The 20174-nt window shown below is 34.9% G+C and overlaps 1 protein-coding gene across 1 annotated transcript in view; it reads right to left on the bottom strand.

Annotated features, from left to right (window-relative positions):
- The window catches only part of LOC141333099 (leucine-rich repeats and immunoglobulin-like domains protein 3), a 31363-nt gene extending 11556 nt beyond the window's left edge, over positions 1 to 19807 (bottom strand). The window contains exons 1-7 of the mRNA XM_073838025.1: positions 19408 to 19807; positions 14304 to 14375; positions 14138 to 14212; positions 3910 to 4044; positions 748 to 891; positions 521 to 664; positions 298 to 441 (exon numbers count right to left, since the gene is read on the bottom strand). Of these exons, the coding sequence (XP_073694126.1) occupies positions 298 to 441; positions 521 to 664; positions 748 to 891; positions 3910 to 4044; positions 14138 to 14212; positions 14304 to 14375; positions 19408 to 19607 (914 nt within the window). The 5' untranslated portion in view covers positions 19608 to 19807. The remainder of the gene's footprint in view (positions 1 to 297; positions 442 to 520; positions 665 to 747; positions 892 to 3909; positions 4045 to 14137; positions 14213 to 14303; positions 14376 to 19407) is intronic.
- Between the last annotated feature and the right edge of the window lie 367 nt (positions 19808 to 20174).

Here is a 20174-nt window from a genome sequence, read left to right as displayed (position 1 = left end):
GTTCACAGATGAATAGAAAGCATTTATTTGAAATAAAAATTATTTATGACTTTATAAATGTCTTTACTGTCACTTTTGATCAATTTAATGCATCCTTGATGAATTAAAGTATTACTTTCCGTTAAAAAAAGACACAAAGACAGTTTTATTTGTCAAATTCACAACAGTTTTGATTTGAAAACTGTTGATTTTTTGATTTTTCAAACTCAGGTTGTTTCCCATTTCCTGCCCGGCGCTAGCTAAGGCATGATGGGACAGGTTCGGAAGAGAGTATCTTTGAGAGTGAAGTAGACTTACAGCTCAGCGAGTTTCTGGCAGAACTCCCATGCGTCGGGTTTGATGCGGATGATGGTGTTGTGTGACAGATGGAGCTGCTGCAGCGTTAGGAGTCCGTAGAGCCAGCCTTTGCTCACCTCCGTCAGGTTATTGTACTCCAGCTGCCTGCTCACAAACACACAAACGTCACACACCAGTTCTGGATTTAACCAGAGCTCGTCATGAGTAGGACTTGTCTACTCACAGGACTTCCATGTTGCTCAGACCCCAGAAAGCGCCGTCCATGAGGCGCGTGATGCCGTTCCTCTGGATCTTCAACGAGCGCAGGCCGTGCAGCCCGTGAAACGTCAGACCCTCGATGCGCCGCACACGGTTCCTGCTCAGCTCTCTGTCAATCACAAGCACAACGGTCAAGGATAGGCATGCATGTGTGGTCCACTCGCATGAGACGAATGTGAGAGCGTCACTTACAGGTGCTGCAGGTGCGGCAGCGAGAAGATCTTGGGTGGGATGGAGCTCAGGCGGTTTTTGTTGAGTTTTAACACCAGCAGCGAGCTGGAGAGATTACTGAAGCAGCCGTGCTCCAGCGTGGAGATACGATTATTGTTCATCAACCTGCAGAAACACACGATTCAAACACAGATGCATGACACAATGAAACATCTGATAGATCTTGAAATAGACAATAAATTATTTTACGGAGTCACATAAGAGCTTAAACTAAGCTAAAACATGGTATATTTGAACAGCTTAAACTATTCACTCTAAAATAAAAAAAGCTTAAATTTAAAAAAATTATAAACAAGACTTAAAAAAACCAAACTAGTGTAAAAAGACCTTAAATTTAACTTTAAAATGGAAAAAACAAACCAGTTAAAAAACAATAAACGAGCTTTAAAAATGTGCTTAAACTAGTCTATAGGAGCATAAAAAGTTTAATCTAATTATAAAGCTCAAACTAGTCTAAAAAGAAAGCAACAATATTAGAAAGCTCAAACTAGCCTAACAGAGCTTAAATAAACAAACTAGACTAAATTGTACTTAAACTAGTTTAAAAAAGATCTTAAATTAAACAACTAGTTTAAAAACAAACTATTTTAAGTCTAAAGGAGCATAGACTAGTCTAATGGAGCATAAACAACTCTAAAAAAAGTAATTGAAAAACTTAAAACTATTCTAAAAGAGCCTAAACTAATCTGTAAAAAAAAAAAAGGTTTAATCTATTTGTGAGTTAAGTCTTTAGAAAGGTCAAACTAGCCTAACAGAGCTTAAACAAACAAACAAACTAGACTAAACTGTACTTAAACTAATTTCAAAGAAAGGCTTAAATAAATAAAAAATGTTTAAAAACAAACTACTTTTAAGTCTAAAGGAAAATAAACTAGTCTAAAAGAGCTTAAAATAGTCTAAAGGTGCATTAAGTAGTCTAAAAAGCTTGAAGTAGTCTAAAGAAGCATAAACTAGTCTAATGAAGCATATACTAGTCTAAAAGAGCTTAAACTAGTCTAAAGGAGCATAGAGTAGTCTAAAAAAGAACTTAAAGTAGTCTAACAAAGCATAAACTAGTCTAAAAGAGCTTAAACTAGTCTAAATGAGCATAGAGTCATCTAAAAAAGAACTTAAAGTAGTCTAACAAAGCATAAACTAGTCTAAAAAGGCTTAAACTAGTCTAAAAAGGCTTAAACTAGTCTAAAAGAGCTTAAACTAGTCTAAATGAGCATAGAGTCATCTAAAAAAGAACTTAAAGTAGTCTAACAAAGCATAAACTAGTCTAAAAAGGCTTAAACTAGTCTAAAAAGGTTTAAACTAGTCTAAAAGAGCTTAAACTAGTCTAAATGAGCATAGAGTCATCTAAAAAGAACTTAAAGTAGTCTAACAAAGCATAAACTAGTCTAAAAAGGCTTAAACTAGTCTAAAAAGGCTTAAACTAGTCTAAAAGAGCTTAAACTAGTCTAAATGAGCATAGAGTCATCTAAAAAAGAACTTAAAGTAGTCTAACAAAGCATAAACTAGTCTAAAAAGGCTTTAACTAGTCTAAAAAGGCTTAAACTAGTCTAAATGAGCATAGAGTAGTCTAAAAAAGAACTTAAAGTAGTCTAACAAAGCATAAACTAGTCTAAAAAGGCTTAAACTAGTCTAAAAGAGCTTAAACTAGTCTAAATGAGCATAGAGTCGTCTAAAAAAGAACTTAAAGTAGTCTAACAAAGCATAAACTAGCCTAAAAAGGCTTAAACTAGTCTAAAAGAGCTTAAACTAGTCTAAATGAGCATAGAGTCGTCTAAAAAAGAACTTAAAGTAGTCTAACAAAGCATAAACTAGCCTAAAAAGGCTTAAACTAGTCTAAAAGAGCTTAAACTAGTCTAAATGAGCATAGAGTCATCTAAAAAGAACTTAAAGTAGTCTAACAAAGCATAAACTAGTCTAAAAAGGCTTAAACTAGTCTAAAAGAGCTTAAACTAGTCTAAATGAGCATAGAGTCGTCTAAAAAAGAACTTAAAGTAGTCTAACAAAGCATAAACTAGTCTAAAAAGGCTTAAACTAGTCTAAAAGAGCTTAAACTAGTCTAAATGAGCATAGAGTCATCTAAAAAGAACTTAAAGTAGTCTAACAAAGCATAAACTAGTCTAAAAAGGCTTAAACTAGTCTAAAAGAGCTTAAACTAGTCTAAATGAGCATAGAGTCATCTAAAAAAGAACTTAAAGTAGTCTAACAAAGCATAAACTAGTCTAAAAAGGCTTAAACTAGTCTAAAAGAGCTTAAACTAGTCTAAATGAGCATAGAGTCGTCTAAAAAAGAACTTAAAGTAGTCTAACAAAGCATAAACTAGTCTAAAAAGGCTTAAACTAGTCTAAAAGAGCTTAAACTAGTCTAAATGAGCATAGAGTCATCTAAAAAAGAACTTAAAGTAGTCTAACAAAGCATAAACTAGTCTAAAAAGGCTTAAACTAGTCTAAAAAGGCTTAAACTAGTCTAAAAGAGCTTAAACTAGTCTAAATGAGCATAGAGTAGTCTAAAAAAGAAATTAAAGTAGTCTAACAAAGCAAAAAACAAGTCTAAAAAGGCTTAAACTAGTCTAAAAGAGCTTAAACTAGTCTAAATGAGCATAGAGTCATCTAAAAAAGAACTTAAAGTAGTCTAACAAAGCATAAACTAGTCTAAAAAGGCTTAAACTAGTCTAAAAGAGCTTAAACTAGTCTAAATGAGCATAGAGTCGTCTAAAAAAGAACTTAAAGTAGTCTAACAAAGCATAAACTAGTCTAAAAAGGCTTAAACTAGTCTAAAAAGGCTTAAACTAGTCTAAAAGAGCTTAAACTAGTCTAAATGAGCATAGAGTAGTCTAAAAAAGAAATTAAAGTAGTCTAACAAAGCAAAAAACAAGTCTAAAAAGGCTTAAACTAGTCTAAAAGAGCTTAAACTAGTCTAAATGAGCATAGAGTCATCTAAAAAAGAACTTAAAGTAGTCTAACAAAGCATAAACTAGTCTAAAAAGGCTTAAACTAGTCTAAAAAGGCTTAAACTAGTCTAAAAGAGTTTAAACTAGTCTGAAAGCTCACAGTGAGCACTAATGAGTTGACGTGAGACTCCTGGAGGTTTCTAGAAAGCAGGTCAGATGAGAACAGAAGAAGGACTCACAGGTTTTTCAGAGGAAGAGGAGGAAAAGCCCCGGAGCGAACCTCCATAATATTGTTATTGCTAAGGTCCAGCGTCTCCAGGGCGACCAGCGAACTGAGCCGATCTGCCGAGATCCTTGAGATCCTGTTGTTTGCTCTGAAAACACAAGCACAGTCATTTCAGAAAGCAGATTTCAGCGCACAGGTGAAGAGCGTCACTGCACGCCTCACAACAGCTCAAAACAGCCGCTGGGTTCAGAAGTGTGTTATTTGGTTTATAAGGTAATTACTAACAAGGTATTTAAACAACAACAAAAAAACCCTGCCAATTACGCGGATGATGAAGCCCATTCCCTCAGTGAAAGCGCCACTGACGAGCCCAGCAATTTCCCGAGCTGCACGCCTCCTAAATTGCAGTGCGGGAGCTGCTTGTGTTAGAAACACGGAGGCCACAGAGCCGCCTTTGTGTGTCGGACACGCTGAAAACATTCCCTGCAATCGCAGGTCTAACCCTTCTGACAGACACACATTTGGTTTGTGTTTATACAGGTGAAATTGAGCGTAACTCAACATAAACACAAATGACGACACGGCACATATGTGTGATCAGAAACGCTCACCGAAGATACTTCATTAGTCAACAGACGAAAACATCTGTGCAGGTAAACACGCTGAAAATCATCTCAAATAAAGTTTTCAAGAACTTACAAACTTAGTCTAAAGACCATAACCTAGTCTTAATCGTAAAGCTTAAACTACTCTAAAGGAGCATAATCTAGTCTTAAGCCTAAACCTTAAACTGGTCTAAAGGAGCATAAACTAACCAAAAAAAAAGCTTAAACTAGTCTAAAGGAGCAAAAACTAGTCTAAGGAAACATAAACTAGCCTAACAATAACTTAAACTAGTCTAAAGGACCATAAACTAGTCTAAAGAACCATAAACTTATCTAAAAAAGTTTAAACTAATCTAAAGGAGCATAAACTAGTCAATTGTAAAGCTTAAACTAGTCTAAAGAAGCTCAAACTAGTCTAAAGGATCATAAACTAGTATAACAAAGCATAATCTAGTCATAAGGTTTAAACTAACTTATACTAGTCTAAAGGAACATAAAGTAGTAATAGACTAAAAGGAGCATAGACTAGTCTTAATCGTAAAGCTTAAACTAGTCAAAAGGGCCATAAACTAGTCTAAAAAAAGCTTAGACTAGTCTAAAGGACCATAAACTAGTCTAAAGAACCATAAACTAATCTAAAAAAAGGTTAAACTAATCTAAAGGAGCATAAACTAGTCAATTGTAAAGCTTAAACTAGTCTAAATAAGCTCAAACTCGTCTAAAGGAGCTAAAGCTAGTCTTAGGAACCATAAACTAGCCTAAAACTTAAACTAGTTTAAAGGATTATAAACTAGTATAACAGAGCATAATCTAGTCATAAAGTTTAAACTAACTGTAAAACTTATACTAGTCTAAAGGACCATAAACTAATCAAAAAAAGAAAAGAAAAAAGTTTAAACTAGTCTAAAGGAGCATAAACTAGTCAATCGTAAAGCTTAAACTAGTCTAAAGAACCATAAACTAATCTAAAAAAAGGTTAAACTAATCTAAAGGAGCATAAACTAGTCAATTGTAAAGCTTAAACTAGTCTAAATAAGCTCAAACTCGTTTAAAGGAGCTAAAGCTAGTCTTAGGAACCATAAACTAGCCTAAAACTTAAACTAGTTTAAAGGATTATAAACTAGTATAACAGAGCATAATCTAGTCATAAAGTTTAAACTAACTGTAAAACTTATACTAGTCTAAAGGACCATAAACTAATCAAAAAAAAAGAAAAAAAAGCTTAAACTAGTCTAAAGGAGCATAAACTAGTCTAAAGAACCATAAACTAATCTAAAAAAAAGTTTAAACTAATCTAAATTAGCATAAACTAGTCAATTGTAAAGCTTAAACTAGCCTAAAGAAGCTCAAACTCGTCTTAAGGAGCTAAAGCTAGTCTTAGGAACCATAAACTAGCCTAAAACTTAAACTAGTTTAAAGGATTATAAACTAGTATAACAGAGCATAATCTAGTCATAAAGTTTAAACTAACTGTAAAACTTATACTAGTCTAAAGGACCATAAACTAATCAAAAAAAAAAAAAGATAAAAGCTTAAACTAGTCTATAGGAGCATAGACTAGTCTTAATCGTAAAGCTTAAACTAGTCTAAAGAAGCTCAAACTCGTCTAAAGGAGCTAAAGCTAGTCTTAGGAACCATAAACTAGCCTAAAACTTAAACTATTTTAAAGGATTATAAACTAGTATAACAGAGCATAATCTAGTCATAAAGTTTAAACTAACTGTAAAACTTATACTAGTCTAAAGGAGCATAGACTTGTCTTAATCGTAAAGCTTAAACTAGTCTAAAGGGCCATAAACTAGTCTAAAAAAAAGCTTAGACTAGTCTAAAGGGCCATAAACTAGTCTAAAAAAAGCTTAGACTAGTCTAAAGGACCATAAACTAGTCTAAAGAACCATAAACTAATCTAAAAAAAAGTTTAAACTAATCTAAAGGAGCATAAACTTGTCAATCGTAAAGCTTAAACTAGTCTAAAGAAGCTCAAACTCGTCTAAAGGAGCTAAAGCTAGTCTTAGGAACCATAAACTAGCCTAAAACTTAAACTAGTGTAAAGGATTATAAACTAGTATAACAGAGCATAATCTAGTCATAAAGTTTAAACTAACTGTAAAACTTATACTAGTCTAAAGGACCATAAACTAATCAAAAAAAAGAAAAAAAGCTTAAACTAGTTAAAGGAGCATAGACTAGTCTTAATCGTAAAGCTTAAACTAGTCTAAAGGGCCATAAACTAGTCTAAGAAAAGCGTCCCACCGCTCTACATATTTTGTGTTTCACGTATCGCTTCAGACGTTTGTTCTATTCCAACGTTACTGCCCTTCGAAGTGGACATCACAGGGTATTCCACCATTATTCATTAGTTCGAAGCGAGTGTATATGTTCCACTTGAAGGTCATTAAAGCGTTCGAGGCGTAAATTTAAAATGTATTTATTTACAGATGCATTTATGTCACACTTCTCTAGTAAGTTTCATCTGCGTGTGAAGACGCTGCATGCGGTGGCGTAGCACAAATATGTGAATGAATGTTTCGAAGTGTAGTAAACAGATTTCCCCCGCTCAGGGAGTAGGGAGCAATGAACACTGTGCAGGGACCATGTCAATCGGAACACAGTTCCTGCACGGAGTTCACTTCTAATGAGCTGGTTATTTGAATCAGGTGTGTTAACTAAGAGAGACATGCAAAATATGCAGAGCGGTGGGGCGCGAGGACTGGAATTGAGAACCGCTGAACTAGTACAACAGAGCATAATCTATTCATGAAGTTTAAACTAATTGTGAAACATACTAGTCTAAATGACCATGAAGTAGTATAAGAGCACATAATCTAGTCATAAAGTTCAAACTAATTGTAAAGATTAAACTAGTCTAAAAAGAGCTTACACTAGTCATTACATGGCTTAAACTGGTTTAAAAGGTCTTAAATCAAACAAAAACAAACTAAAGTTATCTTAAACGCCCTGAAGACGCTTAATTAGTGAAGAGACAAGAAACATCCGTGCGGATAAACAGATACATTTGCACATTTTCCTGTTAATTAAATGTAGAAACGCCATGAAGATTGAACAGATTTAATGGTATCTTTTAAATACTTTATTAATTATATTGTATTAATTTTATATTATTTATTAACCATACAATTAGTAAACCCTAAAACCATAAAAAACACAAATTCAACTCTCAGCTGCCTGACATTTCTGTTTCTCATCTTCAGCTCAAGGCAGAAATCTGAACCTCTAATATTCCTCGCCCTCGTTTAAGAAAAGCCCACGGTGAAAAACAAACACCTTTCAGAAAAATCAAGGCATTAAATCGTGTTGTTGAGCGGCGCACAGAGGCATGATGGGAAGTCTGTGCTTTTGTGAAGCGAAGGGGGAATGAGTCAAAGGTGTTGAGAGAGCAAGACAGATAAGACGGGACGTGCCGGAGCAGATCCTCTGGAGAGACAGACGTGTGAATGAAGCATCCAACGCAAAAACAAGGAAGTCGAGAGGAATGTCGAACAGCTCATTTATGAGTATGACCATAAAAACCTCTTTTTTTTCCGTTTTAAAAATTTAGGTTTTCCCTCAGATTGAGAAAACAACAACAAAGATGTGTTTGCCTGAGGAATGTCAGGCTCGATTCTAGTTCCTGTTTATTACCTCAGTGCAATTCCTCATGAACAGCCATAAAATAACCAGACGCACTCTCTGTGTGTCTTCAACATCTGCTGAGAGCATGTGTGTGTGTGTGTGTGTGTGTGTGTGTGTGTTTTATCTCTCCCTCCTCCTCAGCGTTCAGACAAACAAGCGTCTCATTGTGTCCTTTTGCCACACACCTCAAATTTGTTCAACCAATTTTCGGCAAATAAGGTTGTTACACGCCGTTAGTTAAATCAGAGTCTGAACGGCCTGGGGTATTTTTAGCGCTGCGAGCTAAACGACAAACACGTTATATATGACACGTTCTATGAAAAACGCTCACGGTGAGATTGTTTCCACATAAAGAGGATTGTGAAAGCAGCGCTGCGAATGTTTGGCACGTCAGCGCGTTATGAGAGTTATTAGACGCTCGCTGAATTTCACAACGCAGACACTTTCCACACCGCCAGTGTGTGTGTTTCTGGCAGATGAGACTAAAGGGAAAAAAGTGAATTTGGCTCTGAGATGAGCAGAGAAGAGCTCACACAAAGTCTGAAACACATTAACTTCAACTCAGTTTCAACATATTTTCCTCATGCTGTAAAGCAGCACGTTAATGAGCAACTGAACCAAATCATTTCACATCAGCACTTCATACAGTGATTGCATCTGCAAACTCGATGGAAAACTTTTGGATTTTCAATGTAGTCTATTTTTAGGTAATGCAATCACTTAAGTGTTTTATAATTATTTAATGTACATTTATGCATTAACAGAACCTTTTAATTTCCACAATGTGGCAAATGCAGACAGGATCAATGAATTCAAATCATAAAAATAGAATTGTCAACATAATGTTATGGATTTTGATGTGATTAAATCAAAAGTAGGGCTATGCAATGAATCAAATCGTGATATAAAACATTTCAAAGGGCCCTATTATCGTTCAATTAAAATTTAGACATGCTTTTTCAGTGCTAAAACATATTTTAACCATTAAAATGGAATTGAGAAAATTTTAATGAATTTGGGAAAAACAAACTGATTTCACAGAACGCTTTTATCCAAAAAGATGTTTCTCATTTTCTCTTTTTGTTTGAAACTAGATGATATAAACCAACAAACTCACAACTCAGTCATATGTCTAAAAACATTCAAACTAACAGGCTCTACTACGATTGGACGAGCGACACACGAATCACCATCTCTGCTGGTTTGGAATGTGCATACTTTTGTTGTTCTCAAGTGTAAATAAAGCATAGATAAACACACTAATATATCTAGCACAGCATAAATGCAGTTGACACAGTTCTACTGTTGCATATGAGAGAGAGTGAGAGAGAGTGAGCGAGAGAGCTGTACGGGGGTCTGGGGTATCGTATAGCTTGTGCCTCTTATTCAAACAGTCTCTCAGACTGAGCGTCTCTCGTCTTTGACCCTTCAGCCCACCAAAAACAAACGGCATCAGCTCCACAGCTGGGAGTAATTCGCTCGCCATCACCTCAATTAATTCAGCCGTTTCACAGGAATGTATGGCCTTGAACAATTAAAGAGCCATATGAAGCCACTGCTCGAGAGTAATTAGCTGGAAAATTTGATCGTCGGATTGAAGGACTGAGCTTTGATAGTGCCTGTTTTACACCATTTGCTGCATGTTCTGAAACACTGCATTTAGGGCTGGGTATCGAGTTCGATACTTTTTAAGCACCGACCGAATTGTCTCGATACTATCGAGTATCGAAAAAATCATTTTCGTTCGGTACCAAATTTCGATACCCAAGGATATAATCTTGTCAACGTCAGTGAGCTAGAAAACGTGCGGTATCTTTAACGTGCCCGGATCAAATGCTGGTGATTAGCTGTGGCGAGACTGCCTTGAAAATCAATAGTTTACGGCGGTTACGCCCACTCGCCCAGAGCTTGTCAAATGTGAGGCTGTAATGTACACTGTACTTTAAAGCATAGCATAAATTTAACGCAAACGATGTATAAGCGATCAAAAGTATTGCTACATTATGCCAATATTGACGGCAACAGCGTGTGATGCAATATTTGTAAAAAGGTTATCGCGTCCAAGACTGGCAACACGTCAAATATGAGAAAACACTAGACACATTCTGTCGGATACAATTCTGGCGCCTCAGTCTCAATATAGTCTCAGTATAGGTACAACGCGACATACATTCACATAAAACGATAACTCAGCGGCAGAGTTGCACTCACGCAGGGGCATAATTTTCACTGAGGACACGCTTTTCAAAATCCCGTTTGTGTCCTCTGACTTTCAAAAGGTTTTGTTAAAGTAATCTCTTGTATTGTAGAATGCACGCTCATCACCGCCGAGTTTCGCGGGATCGTTGAAACGAAACCAAAAGTAAGAAGCGCACACGCATTTAAAGCAATTTTAATACCCCACGTTTAGAGAACGACTCCCCAATGCGCGCAAATTAGGCTTCATAAAATATTGAAGCTGTTATTAGTATGTGGGCTGACAAATTAGTTGTCTATTAATAGCTCTGTATCATGCTTGAAGATTCGGTCTCTGTTTGCACTTTGAATTTTGAAAGAGTAGCCTATTTTGATTATGGTTGTATTTATTGTCTATACGACTAAGAAAGAACTGTGTCGTTTATTTTTTGTTATTTATAATATATTTTGTCATTTATTTAGATTTTAATCTAAATGCAGTGGTTGCCTCTAATTTAAATGGCTGTACCTATAATAGAGAAAATAAACATCTTGTTCATGTACTCATATTATCATTCATTCTTGTCCCTTGCTTAAGGTGTAAACTAAATATATTAAAAAGGCTTTCAGAATCAGCCCATTTGCTTGTAAAACATCGGCAATCAAAATTGACCATGAAGAATCAATATCTGTCTTACATGCTAATTTTTCTGAAGAGTGATTTCAGGTGATCTTAAAAGGTTAGTTCACCAAAAAAATGAAAATTCTGTCATTATAAACTCACCCTAATGTTGTTCCAAACCCATAAGACCTTTGTTTATCTTCAGAACACAAATGAAGATCATTTGGATTTAATCCAAGATCTTTCTGATCCTCCTATATTTACTGGATATGCATTTTCAATGCCCAGAAAGGAACCAAAAACATAGTCAAAATAAGTCAATGTGATATAAGTGGTTCAATCATAATTATATGAAGCTGCGAGAATACTTCTGTGTGCAAAGTAAACAAAAATAACTTTATTCAAAGATTTATCTATGGGAGATTTAGAAATCCAAAATATCTTCATTTGTAGATAATTAATGACAGAATTTAAATTTTGGGGTGAACTAAACCTTTAAGCAGCAGTGAGCCTCACAAATACTTAAATCTGATTGAGTTAAAACTGTTTGAACTTTATTAAAAAAAACATTCACTGATATATTGTCTTAACTACACTTTGTTCATTTTGTGCTTTTGTTCCTTTGTTTATTGGTCTTAGAGATAAGCCTGATGTGAAAGTGTCACAAACATCCTGAAAAAGTAATCTTGTTAAAATACATTTCTTAAAATAAAAGTATCGAAAAAAGTATCGTTCGGAACCGGTATCGAATTCAGGGTATCGGTATCGGTATCGGTATCGAACATTTTGGAACGATACCCAGCCCTAACTGCATTACTTTTTAAACCACTCAGAACACCCTATCAACCGCATAGGAACTTAAAATTCAACTATCCAACCATCTCTCCATCTATATCAAATCAATATCAATATCGATTCAACTATTCAACCATCTCTCTATTTATTTATCATTATCGATTCAAATATTCAAACATCTCTCTATTTATTTCGATTCAACTAACATCTCTATTTAACTATAGTGATTCAACTATTCAACCTCTCTATCTATATCGAATCAATATCATTATCGATTCAAATATCCAAACATCTCTTTATTTATATCGCTTCAACTATCCAACCATCTCTCTATTTATATCAAATCAACTATCTAACATCTCTATTTAACTATAGTGATTCAACTATTTAACCATCTCTCTACCTATATCGATTCAACTATCCAACCATCTCTATCTATTTATCTATCTTGATTCAACTACAACCATCTCTTTATCTATATCGATTCAACTATACAACAATGTCTATTTATCTATATCGATTCAACTATACAATCATCTATATTTATCTATATCGATTCAACTATACAACAATGTCTATTTATCTATATCGATTCAACTATACAATCATCTATATTTATCTATATCGATTCAACTATACAACAATGTCTATTTATCTATATCGATTCAACTATACAATCATCTCTATCTATATCGATTCAACTATCCAACCATCTCTATCTATTTATCTATCTTGATTCAACTACAACCATCTCTTTATCTATATCGATTCAACTATACAACAATGTCTATTTATCTATATCGATTCAACTATACAATCATCTATATTTATCTATATCGATTCAACTATACAACAATGTCTATTTATCTATATCGATTCAACTATACAATCATCTCTATCTATATCGATTCAACTATACAATCATCTATATTTATCTATATCGATTCAACTATACAATCATCTCTATCTATATCGATTCAACTATACAATCATCTATATTTATCTATATCGATTCAACTATACAATCATCTCTATCTATATCGATTCAACTATACAATCATCTATATTTATCTATATCGATTCAACTATACAATCATCTCTATCTATTTATCTATCTTGATTCAACTACAACCATCTCTTTATCTATATCGATTCAACTATACAATCATCTATATTTATCTATATCGATTCAACTATACAATCATCTCTATCTATCTATATTGATTCAACTATACAATCATCTCTATCTATATCGATTCAACTATACAATCATCTATATTTATCTATATCGATTCAACTATCCAACCATCTCTATCTATCTATCTTGATTCAACTACAACCATCTCTTTATCTATATCGATTCAACTATACAACAATGTCTATTTATCTATATCGATTCAACTATACAATCATCTATATTTATTTATATTGAATCAACTACCAAACCATCTCTCTATCTATATTGATTCAACTATCCAACCATCTATTAATCAATATAGATTCAACCATCCATCTCCCAAATTATCTGTATAGATTCAACTATCCAACCATCTCTCTATTTAATTATCGAACTATCCATCTATCTATTGACTACCCATCTATCCATCTAACTATATGTCTATCCATCTTGAGTCTTGACCCTCAAACTAAACTACTTTAAATTATCAGACAAGATTTTGACAAGCCAGCATAAAACTAGTCCAATGTCATTCTGTACACACGACTCATCAAAAATGAAAGCATTTTGGATGTTAAAATTGTTTGAGAGTGGCACTATAGTCGGATGTATCTGGACAGTGTTGTATTTAACACCAAGCGCTCCAACTCAGATGACACTCCACACAGGCGCCGTAACAGGCAACAGACCAACCAAACGCTGCCAAACTGTGCTCTGCGTCCAAGAGAAAATACCACACACAGCACTGACTCGCTCACACTGCTCAGAAATTCACTCCAGACACTCTCCTCCAGGGAAATTTAATATTTCATTATTCTGTCATTTTAAGTGTCACATTTTCAAGAAGATGGAATCTGCTGGAGGACTGTAAATAATCACTAATAGCACTGCAATGAATGAGACAATCAGGAATATTTCACATGAAGATTAAAAACAGATTTAAACTATTTTGACTCATACAGATCCAGCTTTTCAAACACAAACTCATGCCTGCAGAATGAACTGAACTTTACAGTAGGGAATCAAGTGACATTTTTAAAGGGAAAAAGGGTTCTGCATCCTACATGTACAATTTTTTTTTTTAAATTTGAATTGACCTTAAATCTAACTTTATTAAATGCCACTAGTGGACCCCCAAACTCACTCCATCGGTGTCGGGCCGCTCAAACAGACAGATCAATGTTTCACTCTTTAGTGCAAGTCAAAATCAAAATAATGATTGCTTTATACTTACAGAATCAGACTACTGAGGTTTCCAGCGTTTGGGCCCAAATCCGGAATCGACTCGAACTCGTTGTTACTCAGTTTTCTGTGAACATAAAACCAAACGGTCACACATGTAGACTTCGTCCATGACATTTGAGGGGAAAATAAAACAAAACCCGAAAAAGCACACTCACATTTCGCTGAGCTGCGGCAGGCTGGCGAGCAGCGCTTCAGGAAACGTGCGTAACTTGTTATGGCTCAGATCCCTGCAAAAGAAAAACACAGCCATCAACACGCAGTTTCTAAAGAGAATCTGTCACACGAATGAAGCCTGGACAACAAGGGGAGAAAATAGAAATACACATAAAAATGTGATGCAATCTCATGCACATGATCATTTTAACACGTCAGTTTAACTCAGTTAGAAACCCAATTGTCAAACCCAAATAATAAAGAAAACACACTATTATTGCAACCATTTTATAAAACACTCTTAAAAATAAAGATGGCAAAAGGGGGTTTCACAGCAATAACACGAGGTTCATTCAACTGTCCAACACCTATCCAACTATTTATCTATCTATCCAACTATCCATCCAACTACCCATCTATCTATCTATCTATCTATCTATCTATCTTAAATATCTGTCCAGTTACCTATTTATCAACCACCCATCTACTTCCAAATAATTTTTCAGCGAACAATTCTTAAAATAAAATTTTTATACTCTCTTTTTCCACTATAGAGAAAGGTTTTATGGATGTTAGAAACTTAAACTTATAGATACTATGGATGACTTCCATGGTATTTTTTTTCCATACTATGGAAATCAATTTCTACCGTCAACTGTTCTGTTACCAACATTCTTTAAAATATCTTCTTTTGTGTTCAGCAGAAGAAAGAAACTCATACAAGTTTGGAACAACTTGAGGGTGAGGTAAATGATGGCAAAATGTTCATTTGGATGAACTCTCCCCTTCATGGATGCCAATAAAGAACTTTTGTTCTTAAGTTTCTCCTATTTTGATTTGGGATTTTATGAAAATACAATTTATAACAGCAAAACCCTTTTTGTGAATCCAGTCAGGATTAAGCAAAACTTCTGTTGGACTGATTCAAACCTCTAAAACAATTCATAAAAATTATTTGTTTGAGGGTCTACAGACTCTGAGAGATCAGGTCAAAAGTAATTTGCAGCGTTTCAGGCCGTGTTGATGTTTCAGGAATCAGTCAGCTGAAGGTTCTGGAGCGTCGCGTGAAGCTGCCAGACGCCTCCATGGCTCTCGACCCCCATCTGGACTCCATCAGCTCAAACGGCGAACGGCCGTGGGGAAAGTAACGACTGCTAATCTATTCGCAATGCAGGGAAAGTGAGCGCCGCCTTTGATTTCCAACAGCAAATCATGTCCGTTTGTGGAGTTTCTGGCTCTGGACGGGCGTTTTACTGGAATCTCTCAGAGGTGGAGCGTTCACAGCCGTCCACTGCGTACAACAACATCACCAGCCTTTGTTTCTGCTGCATATTTGTGCTTTTAAGCATCAATTTAAGCATAAAACTGTTCTAAAACTAAACACAGTTTAATTACTCTTCTGAAGGTGTTAACATGAAGCTGAATGGAACAGGATTTCTTTGTAAAATCAGATTAGTTCTGCTGGTGATCCATGAATCATAGTTCATGCACAGATGTTTCAATCCCACTGGACTCGTCACATTCAACAGGAAGTGCTTTACAGAGATAAACCTGGCGTTCCCTTACACACAAACACATCGAGATATCACACTCTCTCTGTTATGATAAGATAGTCGCTTCAGACTCTTGTTCAGTTTATTAACACTCCAGTTTATCACACTTCACATGTTCTCAGTGTCGCTCCACTATCTGTCATTTACAGACACACACATCCTAAGATGTGATTGTTTTTATCATTTTTGCTAGTTTGATGATTGGTTTCAATATTACCCACAAATATCCACAGGGCTTGACATTAAGCTTCGACATGTGCTTGTCCTTCGGACAAGTAAATTAGACATTCACTTGTCCGAGTGAAAAATGTACTTGTCCGGGGCAAAAAAATGCTTTTTTTTGCTGTAAATTAATCTATTCTGAAGAAATAGTCTCATCACTACTCTATAAGGTCTTACTTTAATCTGAATATTTGTGATATTTGCCTTAAATAGATTTCTAGGACACTTTAACTTTATTTTCCTAACCTTACTAACTGTATGTGTCATCATTCACATCAAATTCTTACATTTTATCAATACATTGAATTAGAATAATTAGACTCTGTATGGTTACACAAATTAAATCGTTATCAGCAAACTTCATCTTTCCACTGCACAGGAAAAACCGAGCCTGCAACGAAAATGACATTTAATTGTATTTACTTAGACTGTTTAATGAAGATAAGAGGTTTCAAAAAATGCATTTACACAATAAAATTGCAAATGCATAAATAATGTTAAGATTAATTTTACTTTTTTTAAAACATAAATCTAAAATGTTGGAAAACTGCAATACCTTTAAATATAAGACCGAACCACCAATAGGTGGCAGTCACTGTCTTAATGAGCGAGTCACGGATTCAACCATAGACAGATTCAACCAGTTCGTTCACTCTTCACTGACTCACCCGATTCATTAAAAAAATGCTAAATCATTCAATACTGAAATACCGCTGTGTTTACCGGAGATTCACGATTGTTCTGCTGTTGCTTTGCTTAGAACTATTTTCGTTTGCAAGAACGGCCAGTAATGTGCCTAAAATGTAAGTCAGTTAATATTAACTACTAGTTTATTGAACTACTGTTGTATAAAATCAATGTCACGTTTGTAATCGTAATGGTGATTTTCTACCGCAGTATGTTTGTTCATGTTTGTTTCTTTGTGTATGCTGTTGCGCGTATTAGTTTTGATTTTTCGTGAGTCAGATAGGCTGCACGAGCTTGATAATTGATTCTGTCCGTTTTCAGTCATCCTAAGTAATACAATCAGAATTATTCTCACCAAAGTTGCTGCTCTAGTTATTGTTTGTAATTGATGTTTTTTTAATCAGGTTACTTGTCCGGTCGGGCAAGTAAAATCCTCTTTCACTTGCCCATTCACAAAATCTACTTGTCCCGGACAAGCGGACGAGCGTTAATGTCGAGCCCTGATCCATATTTAAATGAATCAAATAGATTTTCAAAGGTAATACCCTTGTTATTACCTTGCAAATATCATGTTATTAACAAATTACCAAATAGAAATATATAAAAATATATCCAAAAAATAAAAATACAAAAACATATCTAAAAAAATAAATAAATAAATAATTTCAAACAAAATTCATGTCAAAAAATAAAAATAAATAATTTCCAATAACATCCAAATAAATAAATAAATTCAAAGAAAGTGTCCAAAAATAAAATAAATATTTAAATAAACTCCAACAAAAGCATCCAAAAATAAAAAGTGTCACAAAAAAAAAAAATTCTAACAACAACAAAAGGTCCACAAGTAAAACAAATAAAAAACTATTTACTTTCTTTTATTTCCAAAATAAAATGTGCAAAAAATGTGCACATTTTGGTAATGCTGCCATTAAATAAAATTTTTTGACATATTTTATCACTTTTATTAATACTGACTGATCAATTTTCCAGTGTGAATTTCACTGAGTAAATGGTGTGCATGGGTTGAAAGTTTAACTATGAAACTGAAGTGGTGTAAAACAGCTGCTGCCGTCTCAAACTCTCCACAGCACTGAAAGAAAAAAAAAAAACTCGGCTCTTTCCAGATGTAAATCATGAAAAGCTTTTTCCTTCTATTTTTCCATTCTGGCAGCGAGAGCCCTTCACAGCCAAAAACTTCAGGCCTCCATTTCTTCCTCCCTCCCTCTTTCTCTCCCTCTCTTTCTACACATCGGCTCCTAATGGCTTCCATCTCTGGTTGGGTTTAGCTGCTAATTCAGCAGAAATAATGGGCCTGGGGAAAACAAAAGCTCAGGCAGTTTAATGCGTGAACATGTGCTGCAGAGCTGCTCATAAATTAGCATCACCTCCTGAACCCCTGGAAGCCCAGAGGACTCTTGTCCTCCTTCGAACCAACATCTAGAAGGAGTTGGAGACTCTTACAAGATGATCATTTCATTGCACTCTTTGTGAATGCAATGCAACCGAACTGAAGTTGCATGAAGAGAAAAGCGTGAAAGCAAAGTGTTTAATTACAATGTGTTTGTTCTTCATGGATAAAATAACATATGCAAATGAAGTCCAAATGAAGTCCTGTGAGCCCCTACTGACAGAACAACAAAACACCAATTCATGTGCTAAAAGCTTCCTGCTGGACTCAGGGCTTAAAGCTAAAACCTTGTCTGCACTGAGAATAAAATTAGTGTATTTTTACACAAAAACTGCTAGTAAATCTCACAATTACAAAGTAACATTAATTAAAGTAGAAAACTCCAAAAATCTTGAAAAAGAATTATTTATTATATTTTAGAATGTTTTTTGTTGGAAACTATTTATTTATGAACAAGTCAAATTTTGAAGTAGAAAAACCTCCATCTTTATTTACAACTTTGAAAAATAATTTTAGAGTGTTTTGACATAAATGACTATTTATTTATGAACATGTTTTTTGTGCTCTCATTATTTGTTAATCACAATATGACTTTATTTCTGTTTCTAAAAAGAATGTATCTATTTTTAAATCATAATTTCGATTCTAAATAAATTTCACATTTTTAGAACTGTCAAGTTAAACTGTAAAGGAGAAAAACTCAAATAATCCTCATTTACAAATTCAAAAAATAATTTTACAGTATTTGGACATAAATGACCGCAACTTATTTTATTTTTTAGTCAATAAATCAACTTGATTTCTCAAAAACATTGATTTCATGTCTTTCTTTACGAACTCGTCTGCTTTTCAACACAGAACATACATAAAAACATACTGGAATTTAAATGAATGTGGTTTTGTTTAGATTTAAGGCCTTTAAACTAAACACACAGACAAAACACAAAACAGCAAAATCAAAGTAACTCAACATTGAGTGTTTTCTACTACAGTCTCTAGTGTGTAGACTGAGAAAGTTTATATTTACACGTTCAGTCGTGTTTGATTTAGTTGTTTTTCAATACAAACCCTTTAGTCATTTATAAACTGAACCCACTGTTATGGTTTTCTACGCTTTGTTTTGTCCTCATATTTAACTGCAGCTGAATAAATGAAAGCCAATGTTTTCCTGGATGTTTTGATCGCGTTCCAGTGAGAGACACAAAGGATCTGAGGTAACGTTAAAAGACTTACAGACGCGTGATCCGCGCGGGCAGCCGCTCCACGATCCTGCCGTGTTTTAATCCACTACAGTCCGCTAAAGATCCCGTACAAGAGCACCCAGACGGACATGGCTCCGGTTCCGAGCGGTCCAGGTCTCCGTGAATCGCTTTAAATCCCGTAACGTGAAACACGAGCAGCACGAAGCTCACAGCGCGAGCGGGCTGCGGCATTTTCACCCCCGAGACAAAAACTAATAAAAAAGTTCACAAAATCGATCCGCAAAAGTTTTAATTCCGCTCGAATATGGAAGAGGGCGAAGTTCTCGGCGGGTCCGCGTCAACTAAATCTCCTTTTCGTGTTTAATATCATGGGTAAAAGTGTAGATATCAGCGCCTCAGCACCCGCTCCATCTCTGAGAAACTTTTTTCCACCGCGCTGGAATCAGAGCAGCATTCCGCGGCGCGCGCTCCCGTGGGCGGAGACACCCGAGGATTGCCGAAGGCCACAGCGAGAGGGATTCTGGGTACTGTAGTGCAGAGAAAGATGCGCGTTCAAAATCTAATGTCAAAATCATGTTATCTTTTTTTTATATATATATATATAAAACAGGAATAACTTATTATTTGTCATTAATGAGTAAATGTGAAAAAATGTAAATGTTTTAGTGCTGTCAAATGATTAATCGCATCCAAAATGAAAGTTTTTGTTTACATAATGTATGTGTGTGTACTGCGTATATTTATTATGTATATGTAAGTAGGCTTATATACAGTATATAGACATACAGTATATATTTT

This window comes from Garra rufa, chromosome 4 (genome assembly GCF_049309525.1).
Source record: "Garra rufa chromosome 4, GarRuf1.0, whole genome shotgun sequence".
Taxonomy (NCBI): Eukaryota; Metazoa; Chordata; class Actinopteri; order Cypriniformes; family Cyprinidae; genus Garra; species Garra rufa.
This window is presented reverse-complemented; position numbering and strand designations above follow the sequence as displayed.